This window comes from Anguilla anguilla, chromosome 13 (assembly GCF_013347855.1).
Source record: "Anguilla anguilla isolate fAngAng1 chromosome 13, fAngAng1.pri, whole genome shotgun sequence".
Classification (NCBI taxonomy): domain Eukaryota; kingdom Metazoa; phylum Chordata; class Actinopteri; order Anguilliformes; family Anguillidae; genus Anguilla; species Anguilla anguilla.
In genome coordinates, this window is record NC_049213.1 from 20572726 (window position 1) to 20592597 (window position 19872).

At 41.5% G+C, this 19872-nt stretch overlaps 1 protein-coding gene across 2 annotated transcripts in view; it reads right to left on the reverse strand.

The window, feature by feature from the left end:
- Nucleotides 1–70: 70 nt before the first annotated feature.
- Nucleotides 71–19872, reverse strand: part of LOC118211814 (voltage-dependent calcium channel subunit alpha-2/delta-2-like) — a 36962-nt gene continuing 17160 nt past the window's right edge. Inside the window, exons 13-39 of one of the 2 annotated variants that reach the window (XR_004762091.1) lie at nucleotides 19673–19751; nucleotides 18641–18690; nucleotides 18178–18267; nucleotides 17857–17922; nucleotides 17020–17094; nucleotides 16339–16413; nucleotides 15827–15898; nucleotides 15313–15384; nucleotides 15079–15140; nucleotides 14336–14412; nucleotides 13932–13992; nucleotides 13339–13436; nucleotides 13083–13173; nucleotides 12667–12729; nucleotides 12397–12500; nucleotides 12180–12278; nucleotides 11092–11183; nucleotides 10767–10814; nucleotides 10266–10337; nucleotides 9567–9719; nucleotides 9290–9342; nucleotides 7481–7536; nucleotides 7010–7133; nucleotides 6620–6729; nucleotides 6057–6139; nucleotides 1803–5313; nucleotides 71–1617 (exon numbers count right to left, since the gene is read on the reverse strand). Coding sequence is in view for 1 of the 2 variants with exons in the window: in XM_035389300.1 (XP_035245191.1) it covers nucleotides 5182–5313; nucleotides 6057–6139; nucleotides 6620–6729; nucleotides 7010–7133; nucleotides 7481–7536; nucleotides 9290–9342; nucleotides 9567–9719; nucleotides 10266–10337; nucleotides 10767–10814; nucleotides 11092–11183; nucleotides 12180–12278; nucleotides 12397–12500; nucleotides 12667–12729; nucleotides 13083–13173; nucleotides 13339–13436; nucleotides 13932–13992; nucleotides 14336–14412; nucleotides 15079–15140; nucleotides 15313–15384; nucleotides 15827–15898; nucleotides 16339–16413; nucleotides 17020–17094; nucleotides 17857–17922; nucleotides 18178–18267; nucleotides 18641–18690; nucleotides 19673–19751 (2157 nt within the window). In the remaining variant the exon portion in view is untranslated. Of the gene's footprint in view, nucleotides 5314–6056; nucleotides 6140–6619; nucleotides 6730–7009; nucleotides 7134–7480; nucleotides 7537–9289; nucleotides 9343–9566; nucleotides 9720–10265; nucleotides 10338–10766; nucleotides 10815–11091; nucleotides 11184–12179; nucleotides 12279–12396; nucleotides 12501–12666; nucleotides 12730–13082; nucleotides 13174–13338; nucleotides 13437–13931; nucleotides 13993–14335; nucleotides 14413–15078; nucleotides 15141–15312; nucleotides 15385–15826; nucleotides 15899–16338; nucleotides 16414–17019; nucleotides 17095–17856; nucleotides 17923–18177; nucleotides 18268–18640; nucleotides 18691–19672; nucleotides 19752–19872 lie in introns of both variants that reach the window. The other variant, XM_035389300.1, reaches the window with a different exon arrangement.

Consider the following 19872-nt stretch of genomic DNA (forward strand, 5'->3'; position numbering starts at 1 on the left):
TCTGCAAATCAGTGAGAAAGAACATCAATGTAATCAGGTGTTTTATACAATAATGCACAATACGCCCCACAAAATATGAATACTGTTTAATAATACATTCTCAATAATAAACTGTTTGAAAAGTGACAAACACAAAATTTACAAAGTGACTTTCCTTTTTGTGCCATCTGCAAAGAAAGGAGCTGGAACAATATAAACAATCTACCGCTGAAAAACAACTCATTCAAATGTTTACTGGTAGCATTTTTTAGAAATGTTTAGGACCCAAAAGTTTATCATTTCAATCTTGCTTTTCGTTATCTTATTCTTTCACACACGTTTTATACAAACATGGAATTTCCACAGAAGCTTAAGCCATTGCACAGCTGGCTAAAATGTTCTTTTTCACTTTCAGACAAAATGTTGCACACAGAATCTACCATTAAGGGCCAATCCCTGCAGTAGGAGCTAGTGATTGCTGATTTCTTGTATATTCTTGTCTGATGTATTCAATGATGGAACACTGCCTTCACACACTTGCCTCTAAGAACACAGCTTGGCACAAGCAGCACAGAGTGCAGAAGCATGATGGGTAATTTAAGAAACTTCCATAGAGACATTTGCTGTTTGCAGCAGAGACTAGACTGACTGCCTCACAGATATCCTGAGGGGATATCTCTACCACAGGACCCCACCAGTTTGATTTTTTTTCTTCTTTCTTTATTTATTTAATTGGTTAACATACACACTACACAGGAAATCCCACAGTGCACTACAACCAGATGGTTTCAGTGGGATGGAGTGTCTACATGGCTCTACTGGAATACCCATAAGTCCATGCATACCAAAAGCAAAAGTTGATCTTTTTCTTTCTGTAAGAGAACCTAAATGTCATCCTGGGCCTTGGATTGCAGCCCAGTAAAAGCTGTATGGGCCATAACCATAAATTTATTTAGAATTTCAACTATAATCTGCCTACATATAATGACACATTTCACTTAAAAAAATATTTATATTAAATGAATAAAGTTATATTAAAGAATAAAGCAAGCTATGGTGGGGTCTGAAAATGAAATTTGCTGTGTGAGATATGAGTCCAATGTACACATTACCACCTCATTACAATAATGAAATCATCTTTACGCCTCCATCACTTGAGTCTTTGCATGCTCATATCTCAATCTCATATCTGCAAATATCTTTGCACTACCAGTGCACAGATATTTGCAGGGCTGATGCTACATGATGCTGCAGCATTAAAATGCAGCTTGTGGATTTATAAATTCATACAGTACTATTATAATTAATTGCTAACAAAAAATGCAGCTTAGCTGAACTTGTTTATGGACTGAGCCACAATTGGCCCGTGGAACCTCAGATTTAAACAGTGAGAAAATGGACCATGAAATTCTTTGGAACAATGACAAGCTCAAACTAGCTGCTGAAGGATTAATGTATGTCCAACCAAACAGGTTCCTTTGGAATTAACCCTTTATCTCATTGAAGCCATGGCCAAAAATGTCCATCTTTCTGGGTCCATCAATTACTACAATTACATTACAAACTTCAGTATAAATGTCCCACAATGTCAAAATGAGTGTTGCCTTCCTAGCAACAGGTCCACAGATGACATTTGTGCTGTCGACGAAAAAAAAAAAAAATTAAATGTCTTCTAACACGGCTGCCATTCCCAGCAATGCAGTTCTTTCACAAACAGCTGGTTTTCTGCTCAAACATATAAGTTGGGAGGGCAAGTGGTGGGAGGGCAGGGGGTGTTCTGTGATGTGTGGGATGGAAGTTAGCCACAGAGGTCAGACTCTCACCACATAGGCTTGGGGGCATGTTGTGTACACGGTGTCAGTTCATCATTCCTTTTTCAGGCACACGCAAGCACTTGGCTCTTTTCAAAGGGTCCTGTCGGAAACTGAGAAGAAGGAATGAGCAGCAGTTAACTCTTTGCTTGGCTAAGCCTTTCACTGGGGCTATTCATGACTTTACATCATTTTGGCATTATTAAAATTCTGCAACCCCACCCAAGCCCTTCCTCTGCCTTCCTGGAGGGCCACAGTCCAACAGCCCATCAACGTGTGCATCTATGTTTACAACATTTTTAGGAGCAGAGAGAAGGGTTGAGCTGAAGCTTAATTATATAACAGATTTTATGCGGTGATAAAATCTGATACCTCGTGGCCTTCTGGGGTCAGAGCTGAGGGGACCAGCTGAAGTCCATACATAGACCGGCGGTTTTACTGGAGCGCTCAGTGATAAGAGCCAAACTCGCAGATGCAAATCCACAATGCAGAGGTGAGAAGCCCAGTCTATGCAGCCAGTACTCACAAAGCCAGCATCCCTCAACAACACTAGTGAACTACAGTAGGCCTATTTGAGGGAGCTAAATTAGGTAGACAGTTGAGTTGTTCCAAATACAGTAGAACCTCAGAGTCAGACCAACCAGCCAACCGAACAGGGTATGAACCCAGGTGTAGCATAAGAAATGACACCTTTTCAAGCTCCTTATTGTACGCAGATACTCTTTGCTTTTATCACTGATGTTATGAAATCAGAAAGTTTCACACTCAATTTCCTCCTTGCTGTGTTTCATTGACCAATGTTTCAGCAAAAGATGCCTTTGTCAGGATGATTACCAGTGAGCAAGCACAGCCCTTATATAGGACTAATTGGAGACAGGTGAGACAAAACCATGTGACACGACAACACACACAGATATATATATATTCTTCACTGATACATAATCATACTTGTAAAATATGTTCTTTGTTGATACGCTTCAATATCTAGGCCTATTTATAGTTAATTGTACACAATGCATAATTATTTTTATTTTACATGTACAATGTTTATTAAGAGATTATATTATCTTGTTTTGTACATACGAGAGATCTGTTGTATACAGGTATATTTCTTTAAATGTTGAATTGTTTTCGTGTCACAAGACATTCAACACCTTTGCCAAAATGTTGGTCAGTAAAACACAGCAAGGAGGAACTTGAGTGCACAACTTTAATTTCTTAATATTAATGATAGTCTGTTAGTCTGTCCCTCTCTAACTTTTGAGTTTTGTGTATCTATCTATCACTGATGCAAAAGTGAGCATTGAACAGAAGTCATTAAATGCAGTCACCTTCCTCTCATTAAAAAAATGGAAATACACCACTCCCTCCTTAAGTGCATGTTCAATTAATATAAAATTAATGAATTGGAAGAAAACTTCTGAGGGAGTGGCATTGTGAAACTAATACCATGTGTTTTTCATATACAACAAAACATGTTAAACCTGTTTTGCAAAATACAGATAAAATTTATAGTAATAAAAGTAGAGTATGTTTAAAAATTAAGCTAAGAGGTGTGCAAGCAACCATTCCAATAAACAAGTAATAACATTTCAAAGTTCTGAACAACCCCCATTCCCGGAGGGTTCTAATCTCTGTGGTTCTACAGTATACATCTGTGTGTATGTTGTATGACACACACACATACACGCACACACTCGCATGCACGCACACACAAACACACTTAAAACAATATTTTACAACCATTCCATTTAAAATATGAAGTACAATAAAAACATTTTCCATGTAACCATTCATTTAACCGTAAGCCATATTTTTGTAACGTGCCAAAGTTTGCACAAGCTGCATTCCCTCCTGAGCAAACAAAAACAACGCTGACCAATTTGAAATTAACCAGCAGCCCCCATTCATATTTTCATAAAAACAAAAGATAATTACATGGTTGGAACATGTGATCTTCAGCAAAGGCAAAAGTGGGTTCTCCAACAACAATTTCCATACAACAGGCATATTTGCAATTAACATTATTTTTCATAAGGCCAATTATAGGTTGGAAAGCACTGGGATATTAATTCATAGACAGTAGTACCTCAGAACCTCTCTGAACAGCTCTTCAGGAGCCATAGGTCAGAACTACAGATAACTCACATAAAAGAATCCAGAACACCAGGATGGTGTTTGGCGTGTGTTAAAGAGACAAAACAGCTGCACTGTGGAGATGGATCTCTGCTGAGCGTTGTGTGCATTTGCACTGGAATGCAAAAGGCTCAGAAGTATATGACCCAGATTACATTAAATGACATATAACCCATTATATATTTCTGCTATTATATGCAATGTCATTTATGTCTCAGCTGTCTGTGTGCTTGTCTGTTGTGTGCTATAGCTATGATTGTGCTGTTATGTGCAACTGCATTTTACCTAGCAGAGACTACAGATTAAAACTACCTGGCACTCGTATACAGACACAACTGTGGCAAGCTTGATTAATGTGTCTGAAATTAATGTAATATATTAACAAAAATGTTTTGTTGCCAGCCACTGTAGCTATGCCAGCTGGTTATTCAAATTCAAATTATGTATATCGGAACATGTTTGTTAAAAATATATATATTCTTGAATTTATAACAATGCATCGTAACTGCAAATGGCTGCATGTCAATTCTAACATCCAGAAACATCCGGCCAGTTAAAACAGGTTAAAACACAGTCATGCCACAGTAACACAACGATGACTGCCAGTTGAACTATCTCTGTTGACAGTTGTACAAAGTGAACAATTTTAAGCAAACGGTCCCCTGAACGCGGAAATGGCAGTTACCAAGTATTGCACCTTTTGAACGCACCCCTGGGTGCGATGCTACCGTATTTTGTTAGATATTTTAATTTGAGACTGAACTCATCTGAACACATTTAACTTCTCTCTTCCCCAAATTAAGTCTAGCAATGAAATTAAATTAAATGTCTCTCAAGTTGGCAGGAAGTATTCCTTAGCAAGTAAATGAATGTTTGTAGTCTGTACAATTTTACAATTTCCCTTTTGAAAATGACAGCCTAACAAAGGACAGTAGATTGTGTCTGCTCTGTCTGTCTGAGGCCCTGTCTCATGTGTCAGCAGGTGTTCCGGATTAGTACGGAAAAAGCGAATGCCAGGCCTCTGAGGCCAGCTGTCCCTGGATCCTTCAGCACGGAGGCCCAGGGTGAGGCCCAGACAGGGAGAGAGAAAATGAAGGAGGGGGGGAGGGAAGGAGGGAGAGAAAGATACTGCGGGTCCCTCATAAAAGCAGAAAGGCAGAGAAATTTGAAAAAGAACGGGAAGACTGTATTGCGGAAAGGCCAAGAGAGAAAAGGAGAGAGGAGGGAAGGGAGGGAGAAAGAAGGACTGCTAGTATTAGTGTGTGCCAGATAGGGACAGAGCCAGCGGACAATCATCTGTCATGTGCAGGAGGAGCAGTTGGAGACAGAACAGGAGCCCAAACATTGGGCGGAAAGAGTGGCCCCGCCCACACTCAGACGTGTTCTCCTACAGAGGAGAGAGAGGGAGGAGAAGAACAGTGAGAAACAAGAGAGTGTAGTACTTTGCAGCAGTAGCACAGATAGAGATGGCTTGGGGCCACCCAGTGGCCAAAAGTTGTAAGTGTCACACTGCCAGTCATGAGGTAAATTCACTTATTCATGACCTTACAGTACTGACCAGGCTGACACTAATAAACCAACAGTCAGGAACTTCTGATGCATCATGAGCTCACGTAAGTAGGGCAAGACAACATAACTTGTGCAGTACACTTTAAAGGAGTCCATTTGTACTTCTGAAAACATACCTGGCAACACTGGCAACTGGTAGCTAGCTACAGTAGGTATAACAGCAATTGCTGGTTAATTATCTTACTAATGCTTGAATATACAAAGGAGTATTCTTCCTTTCAATGGGATCATATCAGGTGGTGAGTTCATCTGTGACTGATATGCTTCAGGCATTTCAATACAAAACCAAAAACAATTTACATTAAATTTTCCACCTTTTAAAGCGGATTATATTATCCCCGAGTCAGTGTAGAGAAAATAAGCATGGGTGTTTTACTGTATTCTGTGGTTTCATAACTCACTGTTTAAAAGCTATATCTCTTGTGATGACACTAGAGTTCTGCCTCTGTAATAAATGAAACACATCCTCTTCCTAATAATTGCAAATAACAGAACCTTCCTGGAAACACTGGCCCTACATTTCTATACTCGCTCCAGTCTGTGTGCACTGCTGTTTCTTACCCTGATGTTGTAGTCGAAGCAGGTAGATGGGCCTTTGCGGTATCGTGCAGAGTTCAGCAGCTCGCAGGGGTTTTCTTCCTGGACTGGAAGGCCAGGTTAAGGCTTCACATACAGACTTCTCTTTCACAGCTGGTAGCATAGGGAGGACGTTGCCTTAGCGGGAGTCCCATAGGGATTTTGGCGCTTACTCTAACCACACATTCTACAGATTTTCTAAAAATGTTCTCTGTAGAGAGTGCGCACTCACTGATCTGACCGTTTACCCCAATCAGGTTCAAGAGACAAAGACACAGCAACTGTGAATATGACTGTAACCACTTCTATCTCTATATATGCACCAATAAGCTCTAACCAATCCAGATTCCAAAGGCCTAACTAAGCAGCGAGTGAGGCTGATGGTTTGCCTGAAAGGACAGCGCACTGGCTCTGGGGGAATGATGCTTAGGGGGAAGTCAGTGGTGGAGGGCTCAGGGCAGCTTGTGGCTTGAGTTTCATTCAGTGATGGAGGGCATTTTCAAAGGAAACTCATATGTCCTCTTCATACATGAGTTACTGAAGGATACACTCTGTCTTCACTGGTGTCAGTTTCTCCATCTCACAGGAGTTGCAGGGCACCTTCTCTGCCACCACGAACAGTAGGTTTGTGTTCTCAATGCGCTTGGCGTGGAATAGCCTGGGGTGGAGAGATACAGGATTGACTATTCCACACGGATCTCACTCTCCACACTGGATGCACATTCCACAGGGACTTCACTCTCCACACTGCCTGCACATTCCACAGAGACCTCACTCTCCACGCTGGCTGCACATTCCACAGGGACCTCACTCCCCATACTGGCTGCACATTCCACAGGGACCTCACTCTCCACACTGGCTGCACATTCCACACGGACCTCACTCTCCACACTGAACACAAACTCCCCACAGAATGTACCTGACTGCAATGGAAGTACCTGGAGCAGTTTCCACAGTCCTGCAGCACATTGTAGAAATTGGTGGTGTTGGTGAAGTAGAACTGTGACTGCACGGTTACACAGCTAGAAGCTCTGGAGTCCACCCCTTCACCCTCCACATCACCTGGGAGAACATCATGCAGGTGGGAGAGACACAAATTCAGGAGATGACTAAACATTAAATTTTGACATTTTTAACAATATGCTGAAATTAGGCTCCACTGTTACTGCCAGAGCCAGCCTACAGCTAATTTATCTTACATGAAATTAAGACATTGTGGATCATAATGCTTATACTTCGCATTTTCAACTCACTTGTAATTACCCAAGTGTGCTTATACCACCTGTAGTGAATGAGGTGTGCTTGGCCAGCCTGATTATACCACCTGTAGTGAACCAGATGTGATAGGCCAGTCTCTTTTTATCACCTGAAGTAAACCAGATGCAGTAGGTCAGTCCGTTAAAACCTACCTGTAGTGAACCAGGCATGGTAGGCCAGTCCATACAGTAACTGTTGAATCAGCGACCTATGAAAAGGAGGGAGAATTGGGTGGAGGTTGCATATGATGTATCTAAACATACAGTCCCCTCCAAAAGTATTGGAACAGCAAGGCCAATTCCTTTGTTTTTGCAATACACTGAATACATTTGGGGTTGAGATAAAAAGATGAACATGAGACAAGAGTTCAGAATTTCAGCTTTTATTTCCTGGTATTTACACCTAGATGTGTTAAACTACTTAGAACATAGCACCTTTGGTATCAGACCACCCAATCTTTAGGTGAGCAAAAGTATTGGAGCGGAGAGTATTTAAGTAAATGAAAGCAAATAACACTTAATATTTGGTAGCATATCTCTTGCTTGCAATAACTGCATCAAGCCTGCGACCCATTGACATCACCAAACTGTTGCATTCTTCTTTTGTGATGCTTTTCCAGGCTTTTACTGCAGCCTCTTTCAGTTGTTGTTTGTTTCGGGGGGGTTTTCCCTTCAATCTCCTCTTCAGGAGGTGAAATGCATGCTCAATTGGGTTAAGGTCTGGTGATTGACTTGGCCAGTCTAAAACCTTCCACTTTTTCTCCCTAATTAAGTCCTTTGTTGTGTTGGCAGTGTGTTTTGGGTCATTGTCTTGCTGCGTGATGAAGTTCCTCCCAATTAGTTTGGACGCATTTCTCCGTAAGTTGGCAGACAGAATGTTTTTGTAGACTTCTGAATTCATCCTGCTGCTACCATCATGAGTTACATCATCAATAAAGATTAGTGAGTCCACTCCAGAAGCAGCCATGCCAGCCCAAGCCATGACACTTCCTCCACCGTGCTTCACAGATGAGCTCATATGTTTTGGATCATGAGCAGATCCCTTCTTTCTCCACACTTTGGCCTTTCCATCACTTTGGTAGAGGTTAATCTTGGTCTCATCAGTCCATAAAACTTTGTTCCAGAACTTTTGTGGCTCATCTCTGTACTTCTTTGCAAATTGTAATCTTGTCTTCCGATTCTTACTACTACTTGCATCTTGTGGTATAGCCTCTATATTGCTGCTCTCTAAGTCTTCTTCGAACAGTTGATTGAGATACCTTCACCCCTGTCCTGTGGAGATTGTTTGTGATGTCACTGACTGATGTTTTGAGGTTTTTCTTCACAGCTTTCACAATGTTTCTGTCATCAACTGCTGTTGTTTTCCTTGGTCGACCTGTTCAATATCTGTTGTTCAGTACGCCAGCGGTTTCTTTCTTTTTCAGGAGATTCCAAGTTGTCGTACAAGCTATCCCCAATGCTTGTGCAATGGCTCTGATCGATTTCCTCTCTTTTCTAAGCTTGCTTTTCTCCCAAAGACAGCTCTCTGGTCTTCATGTTAGTTTATCTTTTATAACACAAATGCAGTCTTCACAGGCAAAACCCAAGGCTAAAACCAAGAGTAGACATTCAGAACTATTTACATTACATTACATTACAGGCATTTGGCAGACGCTCTTATCCAGAGCGACGTACAACAAAGTGTATAACCATAACATATTTATTGTTTAACCAATCAATCTAACAGGACACATGGGCAACAAGAAACACCTGTCAGTCACATGTTCCAATACTTTTGCTCACCTAAAAATTGGGTTGTCTGATACAAAAGGTGATATGTTCTAAGTTGTTTAACAAATCTAGATAAAAATACCAGGAAATAAAAGCTGAAATTCGGATCTGTCATCTCATGTACATCTTTTGACCTCAAACTCAATTGTCTTCAGTGTATAGCAAAAACAAAGGTCTTGAGGTCTCCCCTACCAGGCTGCTGCAGATGTCCACCAGGCTAGACTGAGCACGTCTGTGAGGGTGGGCTGCACGTGAGAAACACAGGGAGAGGTTAAATGTGGTTATGAATACTGAACGTGCGTATAGTGACTCATGACTTCATACAAATAATTCAGCTGGAAATGAGAGGGATGTGAGAGCATCAATTTTCATTCATGTCATTCAAAAATTCAGTAATAAAAAATTATAATCCCCCTGACTGGTGACACCGATGCCACTGCTCTGGCACAACAAGTGCACTGCGACTTACCACAAACACACCCCTGGGTGCCCTGCCCGTGTGGCTGCTGGGGGCAGGGTCGCAGACCGAATGGTACTGGAAGGACTGCTGGCGGGCGTAGATGGAGTTATTGAAGAGCGCATGCATCAAAGAAGGGTCCACCTCCCCGAGAAACAGGCCAACCTGGCACAATGAGACAGACAGTGAATCTGAGAGATGCACACCAATGGTGAGACAGGCAGAGAGACAGATGAGAATGAGACAGATACAGATGGAAGCAGTAGAGATGGACAGAAGGAAATGTGAGAAAGTGACACTGACAGACAGACAGACAGACAGACAGAAAGGCAGGTAAAGATAGAGTGGGGATGAGATTAAAGATTCATGCTAGTTTAAAACAGGGAAATAAGGTTTTATTGGACCATAAAAACCAAAGGGTTTCTCCATTAAACCTTCATCAAAACATCTTGGTAGTAAAGTAGTGTCCAAGCACCGCTTCACTTAGACAGAGTGAGAGACACAGTTACAGGGAGCAGAGATGTATCAACACCGAGCCAGAAGGTCCCATGCCCTTATTCAAGAATGAGTAACACCAAAAAATCATTACCTCTTCAGTTCTAACATTCTGGTGCTAGATAGATCATGTCTTTCAACAGGTTTGTATACACATTGCTCTTGTGTCAGGCTATAAGCACAGTACACTGTAGAAAAGTGCCCACTGATTGTCACCTGTTTCCAATGCTCCTTCTGGTTGGACATCACCAGGAACCCTCCATCATCAATCAGATAACATAGCAGGTCCTGCAGATAAAGGAAGACACTGATTAAATTGGCTCAAATGCAACCACTTACCACACACACCCACTCCCATTTATTATAACCACCACCATACAGCAAATACCCACAAATACACCCCTACAACGTATGCCAAACCATTTATTAAATACGTACCATCCATTGCAAACACACCCGTGTGTACCATATGCACCGCCAATTCACCAAAAGCACCCCCAGACTTATCAAACACACTGCCCATCCCCTCCCCCTCCCCCCACGCTCCCATTGACTGTGAACACTTACATTTGTGCCAATGCAAACAGGATGTTTTGTCTCTGTTAGTATTTACAGATGATCATGAAGGATGGAAGCACTAAATGGACAACCAGAGATATCGCACAGCCAGGAGCACTATGAGGTCTGATGAAACAAAGAGGTGACAGTGAGTCTTACATCACTGTTAACTTCACAGTCCATCTCACAGCTACTGGATGGCCCACACTGTTGGAAACAATGTCACAAACCAGAGTCACTCTAAATTACTGTATATATTGCGCTGTTTAAACAACCCAGTGTCACTCTGAATTACTGTATACACAGCTCTTTTAATAAAGTAGTACCACTCTACATCACGGTTCATGCAGCTTTGTTTAAATTACTCAGTTAACTATGTTTACTCAATTAACTAAGTGTTTAGCCGTATTTTATGTGTATAGTGTGTGTGTGTGTCTGTAAGTGCAGGTAGGCTAAATATAGTTTTCCAGCTTGTGTTGGTTACCTTGTGTGAACCCTGTCGACTGTCGGACTGGTTACTGGCCAGGATCTTGAATTTTTCCACCCAGGCCTCCAAGTCCAGTTTCACCCCCACCACTGACAGTCACCATGGAAACACAGAAAAAGCGTGCCCAGGGACAGGAAGCACAGGCGAAGGCAAGACATGGGATTTAGACAGGAAGCAGAGGAAAAGGTATGTAGTTTAGATTCCAGAGATGTCCCATGAGCCCTTAGTAAGTGACCATCCATGCAATATAGCATATCATCAGATATGAATGGATATTAGATGTGAGGGCTCTTGGGGGACCACTGACGCCACGCCACAGACTTGTGGGAGCAGGCATTTTATTTGCATGAAATTACAATCCCATTTAGTGGGTCTTTAAATGGCCCAGTTATTTACATAATATGACATAAGCAAAATTTCTTGATCATGAAAGTCAGATTGAGACCTTATATTTGCAGGGTTTTTATTGGCCATTTCTACAGCTTTGAGATCTTGAGTAATGATATTTTTACATATTACACAGCAGAACTGTTTCATATAGAAGCCTAATTGGATACTGACTATGTAGGTTGTTTGTGATTGGATTCTGGTTTTAATGCAGACAACAACCTGCAATCCAAAAACAATCCAAAAACGATTTTAGGCACTGAGGTGGCCCTTGTGCTCCATCTCTGGTCTTTTTTCATCTTTTTTGCTTTATTTTAGAGACCAGCTGACAGACTTTGGGGTCATCAGTGCAATGATAAGCATCTGTGCTAGTGTGCAGCGTGCGAACAACTCCGGCTATGTGTAGCGCCCTTTTTTCTCTCTCCTTCCTTCTACATAGAAGGAAGGAGAGAAGGAAGTACCTTTCGTTTTTCATTAACCTGATGTTATGTGTTTCTGTGTTTTTTTTCTGTGCATTCATACATTTACATTCTGTCATACAATTTGTAATACATTTCTAGCTTTAATAAATCCTTTTTTTGTTATTCTTTAAACTGGTGTGTCTCCTCTGTTGTTATTTACAACCCATCATAACAGAACTTAGAACTTACATATCTGGGATCTCACACTTATTTTAACCTTTTTGTTTTTAACCATACCTGCAGGTTTGATGGTCTTGCCGCCTATATTGATTTCCACTGCGGTGCTGACCAAGATGCCAATGGTGCCATTCTCCGAGTGCAGCCCATCATCCACAGCTGTAGGCGGCAAGAGGTCAGAGGTCGGTCAGAGGTGTGTGCGTACTTTATTCACGCTCTGCCCTTCCCAAGCTAGTCTAGCAGGGTTGCTGAAATACAACCCCAAGGTTCTACTCACAGTATCTAGGGGGCGCTCTGAAAATGTAGCCCTTGTTGTCCATACTGCGTCGATAGTAATTGGCATTGAAGGGCTCTGGGTCCTCCTTCCATGTTTCAGCAGCACTAACAAACACAATGAGTCACACACACACACAGTTAGAAACAGTACATGCACAAAGGGTACAGAAACATTAACACCATCATGTCTGTAACAATTCCATCTACTTTATTGAAAGCAGAGATTAGAGAGCATCTATATCAAGCGATAATCAAGCACAGATAGACACACCTGTTGGGGTAGACCCGTGTGACACCCCCATCTGTGGCTGCGAACAGCGCCAGGAACCCATACCTGCAGCACAGGTATTATAAGTGTGAGAGGTGTGTCTGCTTTTATGCTAGTGTATTTGTCTATGCGTGTATGCAGGCATGCAAGAGTACATATGAGTATGCATGTTTATGAGTATGTGTGTGTATTTGCATAACCAATGCCTCACATTTATTTCAGTGATTAGCTCTACCTGCAGTTTGATTGGCAAAAAAACTTCAGCCAGCACAGAATAATTTGGGATAAGAGAACTCTATTCACTTTTGGAAATGCAGGTTCCTATGGGGAATTTCTTGGGAAGTGTGTTTCCAGATTCCATGTGTATGTCTGTGTGTATGGTGTGTGTGTGTGTCTGTGTTTGTATGTGTTGCACGTACGTATTGAGATCCTTGTTCGTCCACACCCTTGTTGCCAGTTGCCAAATGATATCTGATTCAAGGATAAGACTGTGAAGGAGCCCTTGATTACCTGGAGAAAACACACACACAAACAAATACTGTATATACACAGACAAATTTCACAAAAACTGAAAAATAGACAAGAAGACAATGGCATTGTGGGCTTCAGGCTGTGTTAGTGGGTTGCGTTAGTGGCCTGTGATAGGAAGTTATTCTATCGGGTAAAGCTACTCACAATGCTTGGAGTCTAGTGTGATATCCACCATGAGTGAAAGGAAGTTCTCCAGGAACCGAGTGTTGTTATCAGAAAGTTGCAGCTGGGTGCAGTATTCCCTATGAGGAAACAGATCACATCTTTCCTCCACAACTCCAGCACAGAGTCCACAAACACTGATTCAGGACATGCTGACCAGAATTGAAAATTAGCACCGCCACTGGGAATTCCAATCTCCAGGTAGGTCCCCTTTGGAGTGTCTACCTGATTAACTCATATGAGATGCAGTGATATCCTCCAGCCTGTGTCAGTCATACAGAGTGTCTCACATGGTTAACTCCATGGATCTTAAAAGAACGTGCACGCCAGTTCATATCCACTTGAACTGAGCGAAGCCACAGCACTGGGACAGCCCAGTAGGTCTTGAAGTAGCATTAAGCAACATGCCTGGTGATGAACGCCTTAGCCAAACCAATGAATAAATCCATGAGTAATAATGGGAGCGATACTGGGAACAGCTTGAGAGTGTTGATGTGGGCCATGAGGACCCTGCATGTGGAAATATGACATAAAGAGAACTAAAGCAGTGTAGCGATAAACAAGCTCTTTCCCACCTGGGGGCCAGAAACACGTGACCTGCGGTCTCAAAGTTGGTTGGCAGCAGGGAATCCAAATCTGCAACAGAGAGGGGAGTGTTACTGTATCGGGGATATTTTAAGGGCTGTAGATAATGGGTTAAGGGCTGAGCTTTGAGTATGACCTACACTTTACACATTGGAGAGAAGGAGTTGAGTATGACCTACACTTTTCTCATGCTGGAGAGAGGTGGGTGATCATGACCTGCACTTTAAACACACGGGAGATAGGTGACTGATTATAACCTACACTTTTCACACAGTTCAGAAAGGTGAGTGATTATGACCAACACTTTGCATTTACTGGAGAGAGGAGTGATTATGGCCAACACTTTTCACACATTGGACAAGGGAGTATACAGCACTTCACAGCATGTACTTACACTGCAGTTGTAGCATTAAATCACTGAGGTTTGCCTGGATGTAATATTCACTGTAAGGAGGGAGTACCAAACCCAGACTGCAAGGGGAGGTGACATCAGCAGGAGATAAAGAAAGAAGCACCAGATTAAAAACTAGAATGAAGAATTTACTCTTTGTTCTTAAATACATTGTAACACATTCCATATAAATTAAGACAATTATTAATCTTTTTCCAATGGGCAGGTTGATTTTAATGTGCAGTGCATGTTAAATGAGTGTACAGAGGGCAAGGGCTACCATTAGCCTCTGTCAATTCTAGCGAAGCCAGCCAGCTCTTTTAGTTCACCTTTTTGTTTATTGTGCTTGTAACTAGGCCACATTTGGAGGAGAGTGCTATTTTGCCTGTTACAGACACAACTTACCCAGGTGCTAGAGAGCAATGAGGGGGACAAAACAACCCTGGACAACCATCCATCCTATGGGGACGAGGCCAAATATGCCCCCAACGCACCCGGACACTAGTCCACAGAATATTCAGGAGGATACCAAACTATACCGGAGTGGTCAGCTCTGGACCAAAACTTGGTGCTCTTTCTTTGCTGCACCAATGAGATGCCACAATTACTTTAAACAGCAGAATCAGCACAGATCAAATCAGCAATGCACAAATATACACACTTTTAAACAGACTTGCACACATTCCCATTTCCCTCTCCCTCACCTCTAACACAAGCCTACTAACCCCTAACTGCACCTTTCTCACCTGTAGTCTGTGCCGTTGATGGGTGCCCAACAGTACGTTCGTACAGCCTGGTCAATGTATCGCTGCATAAAGACAGAAACACCACTGTGACCATCCAGAAATCATTTTCATTTTTTACAAGGGGATTCCATGAATTTTACGGCTGTATTATTGTGCAGATTAAATATTACACTTTAGAGGCTTCTCCCTGCAGTGACGCACAGCAGCCTGCAGGGGGCCCCCAGGGTGACTCACCTCATTGATGGACTTGATCAGGGATTTGATGCTTTCTTGCCCTGACCTTCCATCAATCATCTGTCGTCTGATCTTAGGCACAGAAATAAGGGAGGGAGAATGTTAGCTTTATAGTTACCTAAATATTTAACATTTTTTTTATTTTCTTTGATTTGGAGAGGCCAATTGCAAGCTCACCCATTTGCTACCACACATTTTGACCCAATTTTGTAAAGTACAGACTGCATGGCCCTACTCAGTCTACAGTACCCTAGCTAAGCTGCAAACATACATTTGTCGACAGAGAAGAATCACCCAATGAGGTGGTGTATTATTGACATTACAACATGCCTCAGGGTTCTAGGTCACAGCACTGGCAGAGTCAGGATTATATTTCAAATTATGGGCCACAGTGCTGTACCAAGAACCAGTGCTTAAATTGAACACACCACCCAACAGCCTGGACATGCCAGTTCATCTAAAGAGACAATACATAATATATCATATTATGTTGAAGCAATATGGAGGAGCTTACCTCCTGCTTGCTAGCATCTTCTATTTCAGCATCCAGGAAGTCAAGTGTGACAGGCTCCAGAAGATTAATGCTCTGCATAATAGGGTCATGAATAAAATCTCCAGTCAGGTCAGGAAATGACATGAAAGATGGGAGATCATCATCCCATTTAGAGCACATCATATCCGTTTACACATCTGGGTATCTGCTGAATTACCTCATGTCACATACCCAGCTCAAAGCTACAAATGCAGCACGCCACCAGGAATCAAACCTTCAAGCTACTGGTTGCAATACCCTGGAGGCCGCAGGTTCAAATTCCTGGCAATCAGTTTTTACCTTTGAGCAAAGTCTAGGAACTATATTACATCACTAAGTACATCCAGTTTTATGAATGGATAGTATGAAAAACAATCTCACCCATACAATCAAATGATGTCTTACGTTTAAACTTACTTACATTGACCAAAATGGTTACAATAAATTCCAGTCACATTTACTGGTGCAAAGTAAGATGGTCAAGGGTTTCTCACCTTTGCTTGCAGGTTAGGATGCAGGAGGACATAGCCATTTGGATCAATGGCAAAGACATAGCCATTAGCACCCAGCTATAAGATAAGCAGATACATCTATTAGCATCAAGCAACAGCACTGCACTAAAAGAAGTCATTTCTGAGTTTGCACAAATGCTGTTCGCTGGAGCTGAAACCACATTTCATTATCTGATGACCTATCTGGTAATTCTAGCTATGCTAAGCAAACTCGAAAGAAAAACAATAAAAGTTAATGTAGAGATTGTGTAAAGTTGTATTTCTTACACAACTCTTGCAAGGATTACTAGTCTGTGAGAAAGACAGGATTAACGTTTTGATTGACATAAGTTCCATGAAGAGATTTAAAAAAAATATTTTTTTTATGTGTTAGCTAGAAAGATGGCTTTCTACAGGCTAACTATAGAAATAGGTTCACATAAAAAGGGGTAACTTAAACAATGGCAGAAGTTAGCTCCCTCGCTAGGCTACCAAGGTAAACACTGTAATGTAAATATTGGTGATCATCAATGAGATCTAACGTTAAAGCATACCATGCGGACATTCTAAAGTAAATGGGTAATTAGTATTTTGGTTAAGGTAACACTGAAAGGAAGCCAGCATAGCCAGTTACACTAGCTCACAAAGAAACAGCACTGTAGATATGTGATGAGATGTACCTACATTGTACCTTGGTGTCAGCCTCTTGATCTCATCCAGATGAACATCCACTCCCATCACTCCCAGGATCAACTGGTTCTAGTAAGCAAAACACAAAGAACACAAAACACACTCACATACTGTAACCAATAACATACTATTTACCTGCATTACTATTTCAAGATGTAACTACTGATATTTGCTGTTAAGACCTCCTAAAGAGCTTAACAGGCCATACATATATGGGCGGAACAGGCAAGCAGGGCAGGTGGGTGGGTTTGGCTGACCAAATATATGTGGTTTAAAATGCCACCCCTTTCATCTGACTTTTGAATATGACAATTAGGAGGGTGGCTGTAAGCTCTATTTAATATAACAGAATACAACAGAACCTATGAAGCTTGCTACATGTTTACACAGTAATATGTGTGGATATTTAGTTAGGGTACACCTCACCTAAAGTTGATGATCTCCATTTTTGTACAATCTATTAGAAAGTTCATAACCTAGAATGTTATCTACTCAAGGGTGACATTAATAGAATTATGAATTATTAGCCTACTAATCACGCCTCAACTGGTTGCCTGTTAGAGTGTTTTTATGTGCAGCTAACCTCCATGCCAGAATAAAAAAGGTGCTGCACCTTTATTTCGGATATACTGTACAGCTACATCTAAAGGACATGGGTAAAATATAAATAACCATATTGTACCTATTCTTCTTTCTAAATTTGTCACATAAATAACCTCTGATTGGCTGATCAGATTTGCCTACTATCGGTAATGACTGAAGTGACATGCACAACTTTAGCCAAGCAGCCATAAGCAGGTCTGTTTGACCCACTGATGTCTCCTGTTTTACCTGTGAGTTTCCTTCCACAGTAAGGTTGAAAACCGGCATTGTTCCAGTAACCACCAAGCCCAGTCCCTGTAATGAGTCCAGCATAAGAAATCAGTGTTTAAATCATTTCAACTGAAAATAAGAATGCTTCAATTGGATTCTATAAAGATACTTTCTGCTAGGTTTGGATGGAAACTCCCCTGTCTTGGCACTCACTAACAGACTATCTATAATATATGATTATAGAAAGGTTTTCAGAAGATGACAGCATCTCTCCTCTCTTAAGAATTCTGTTATAGACACAGGAGGTTAGTTGTGGGAGGTTTTAATGGTCGTCCTCACCAAGGCGTCCTGGTAGACGTTGGTCCACTGCACCTGCTTGGCCTTGTTCCCCGCCAGCACCATGGGACGTCCCAGAACATCCAGGTATTCCTGGTCACACGAAGATACAACACAATAGAATGTCTCCTAATACACATAGCAATTGCCTCACATTTTTGGATAACTACATCCAGTAGACATTACTCGCTGCTTCCAGGTATATAAAAGAAACAATAAACAATGTGGCGCAGGACTACATGTTGCATGCTGGCCATCAGGCTGAGTGTGAGATGAATGCCAGACCCTTCTCTCACACGCTGGGGGTAAAATGCCTCTGCTTCATTGTGCCCTGGTAAATCTCGGACTGTGATTGTCTGCTATGAGCGGTGGTGATCAAATATGAAGAGCCACAGTGGGTCATGCCTTTCATTGTGTGCAGCGATGGTGGTAATGAAGAGTAATGCACAGTGAGGGGGTCACTCACCTGGGTGTTGGTTCTGATGGCACAGATGGACCGAATCTCAAAGTAATAGCCTAAAGCAGGAGGAGGGAGAGCAGCGGAGAGAAACTCCTTACACAGGTGAAAATATGTCATTTTACTAGCTTGCTGTACTGTGATGCCTCAAGTCTGAAAGGGTTCCACTTCAACCCAAGCAGACCCATTTTGCCTAAGACTGCCTCTCTGGATTTATGCTCAATTTTGCTGCAGTTTAATGGTCTCTGAAAGCAGCCTCAGCACACCCTCAGCACATTTTCATTACACTTGTTCTTAACAATGTGTGACATACATCCTATTTTGTTATTTTTAAAAAAGATCTCAACAGTCTATCGCTTTCCAATGATCAGCAATGCTGGCTATACATTACAGATTTTACTTGTCTGTCCCATATTTTCTCAAAAATAACCAGAGAGGACTTACTCTCCAGACAAGACATACTGTAAGATGATCAGTATGATGATCATAAGATGATTTCAGATGATTTTGACAAGGCATGTATTGCTTCACCATGTACATATTTTTTTTAATATGGTGAATGGTGAATATGGCATTAACATTTTTCTTATTTTGCATGCCATCATTTTTTTAGTTACCCCAAAAAAACATTTCTACTTTGAACAAAATTCAAAGTTGTAGGCTTGCAATTGCATATTATAAATGCAAATTTGCTAATTACAAATACATATTATAAATATTTGATTGATCCTTATTTTTCTATAGTTACAATAGGCTTATATTTCAAATAATTGTCATGTTTACAGTAGATCGGAAAACCAAAAACCATCAAATACCGTCATAGCGAAAAATATCACAATACGATAATTTAGCCATATCACCCAGCCCTAGTCGCCGGTGTAAAAGGAACCTGACAGGGTAAATCCACTGGTTTGGAGGTGGCAATATTCCCAGAATGTTTGGTGCTATTAATGTGAAATACGACAGAGAAAAAAGGGAGGGCAGAGTATATCATGGAATGCTATATCTGCACACACACACATGCCCCCTCAATAAACACACCTTTATTGGCACAAGCAATCCACTGCAAAGGGGTGACATCATAGTTGTGCTGCCCAACAGAGAATGTAAAGACTCGCACCTGGGGAGGGGGAGAGAATAACAAAGAGAAATAAAAACATGAAGCAGAAGAAGGTCAGGGAAAAGGATGGTTTGTTATATGTCACATTATAAAACTTTGCTAAGGGAAAGAAACAGGTGTA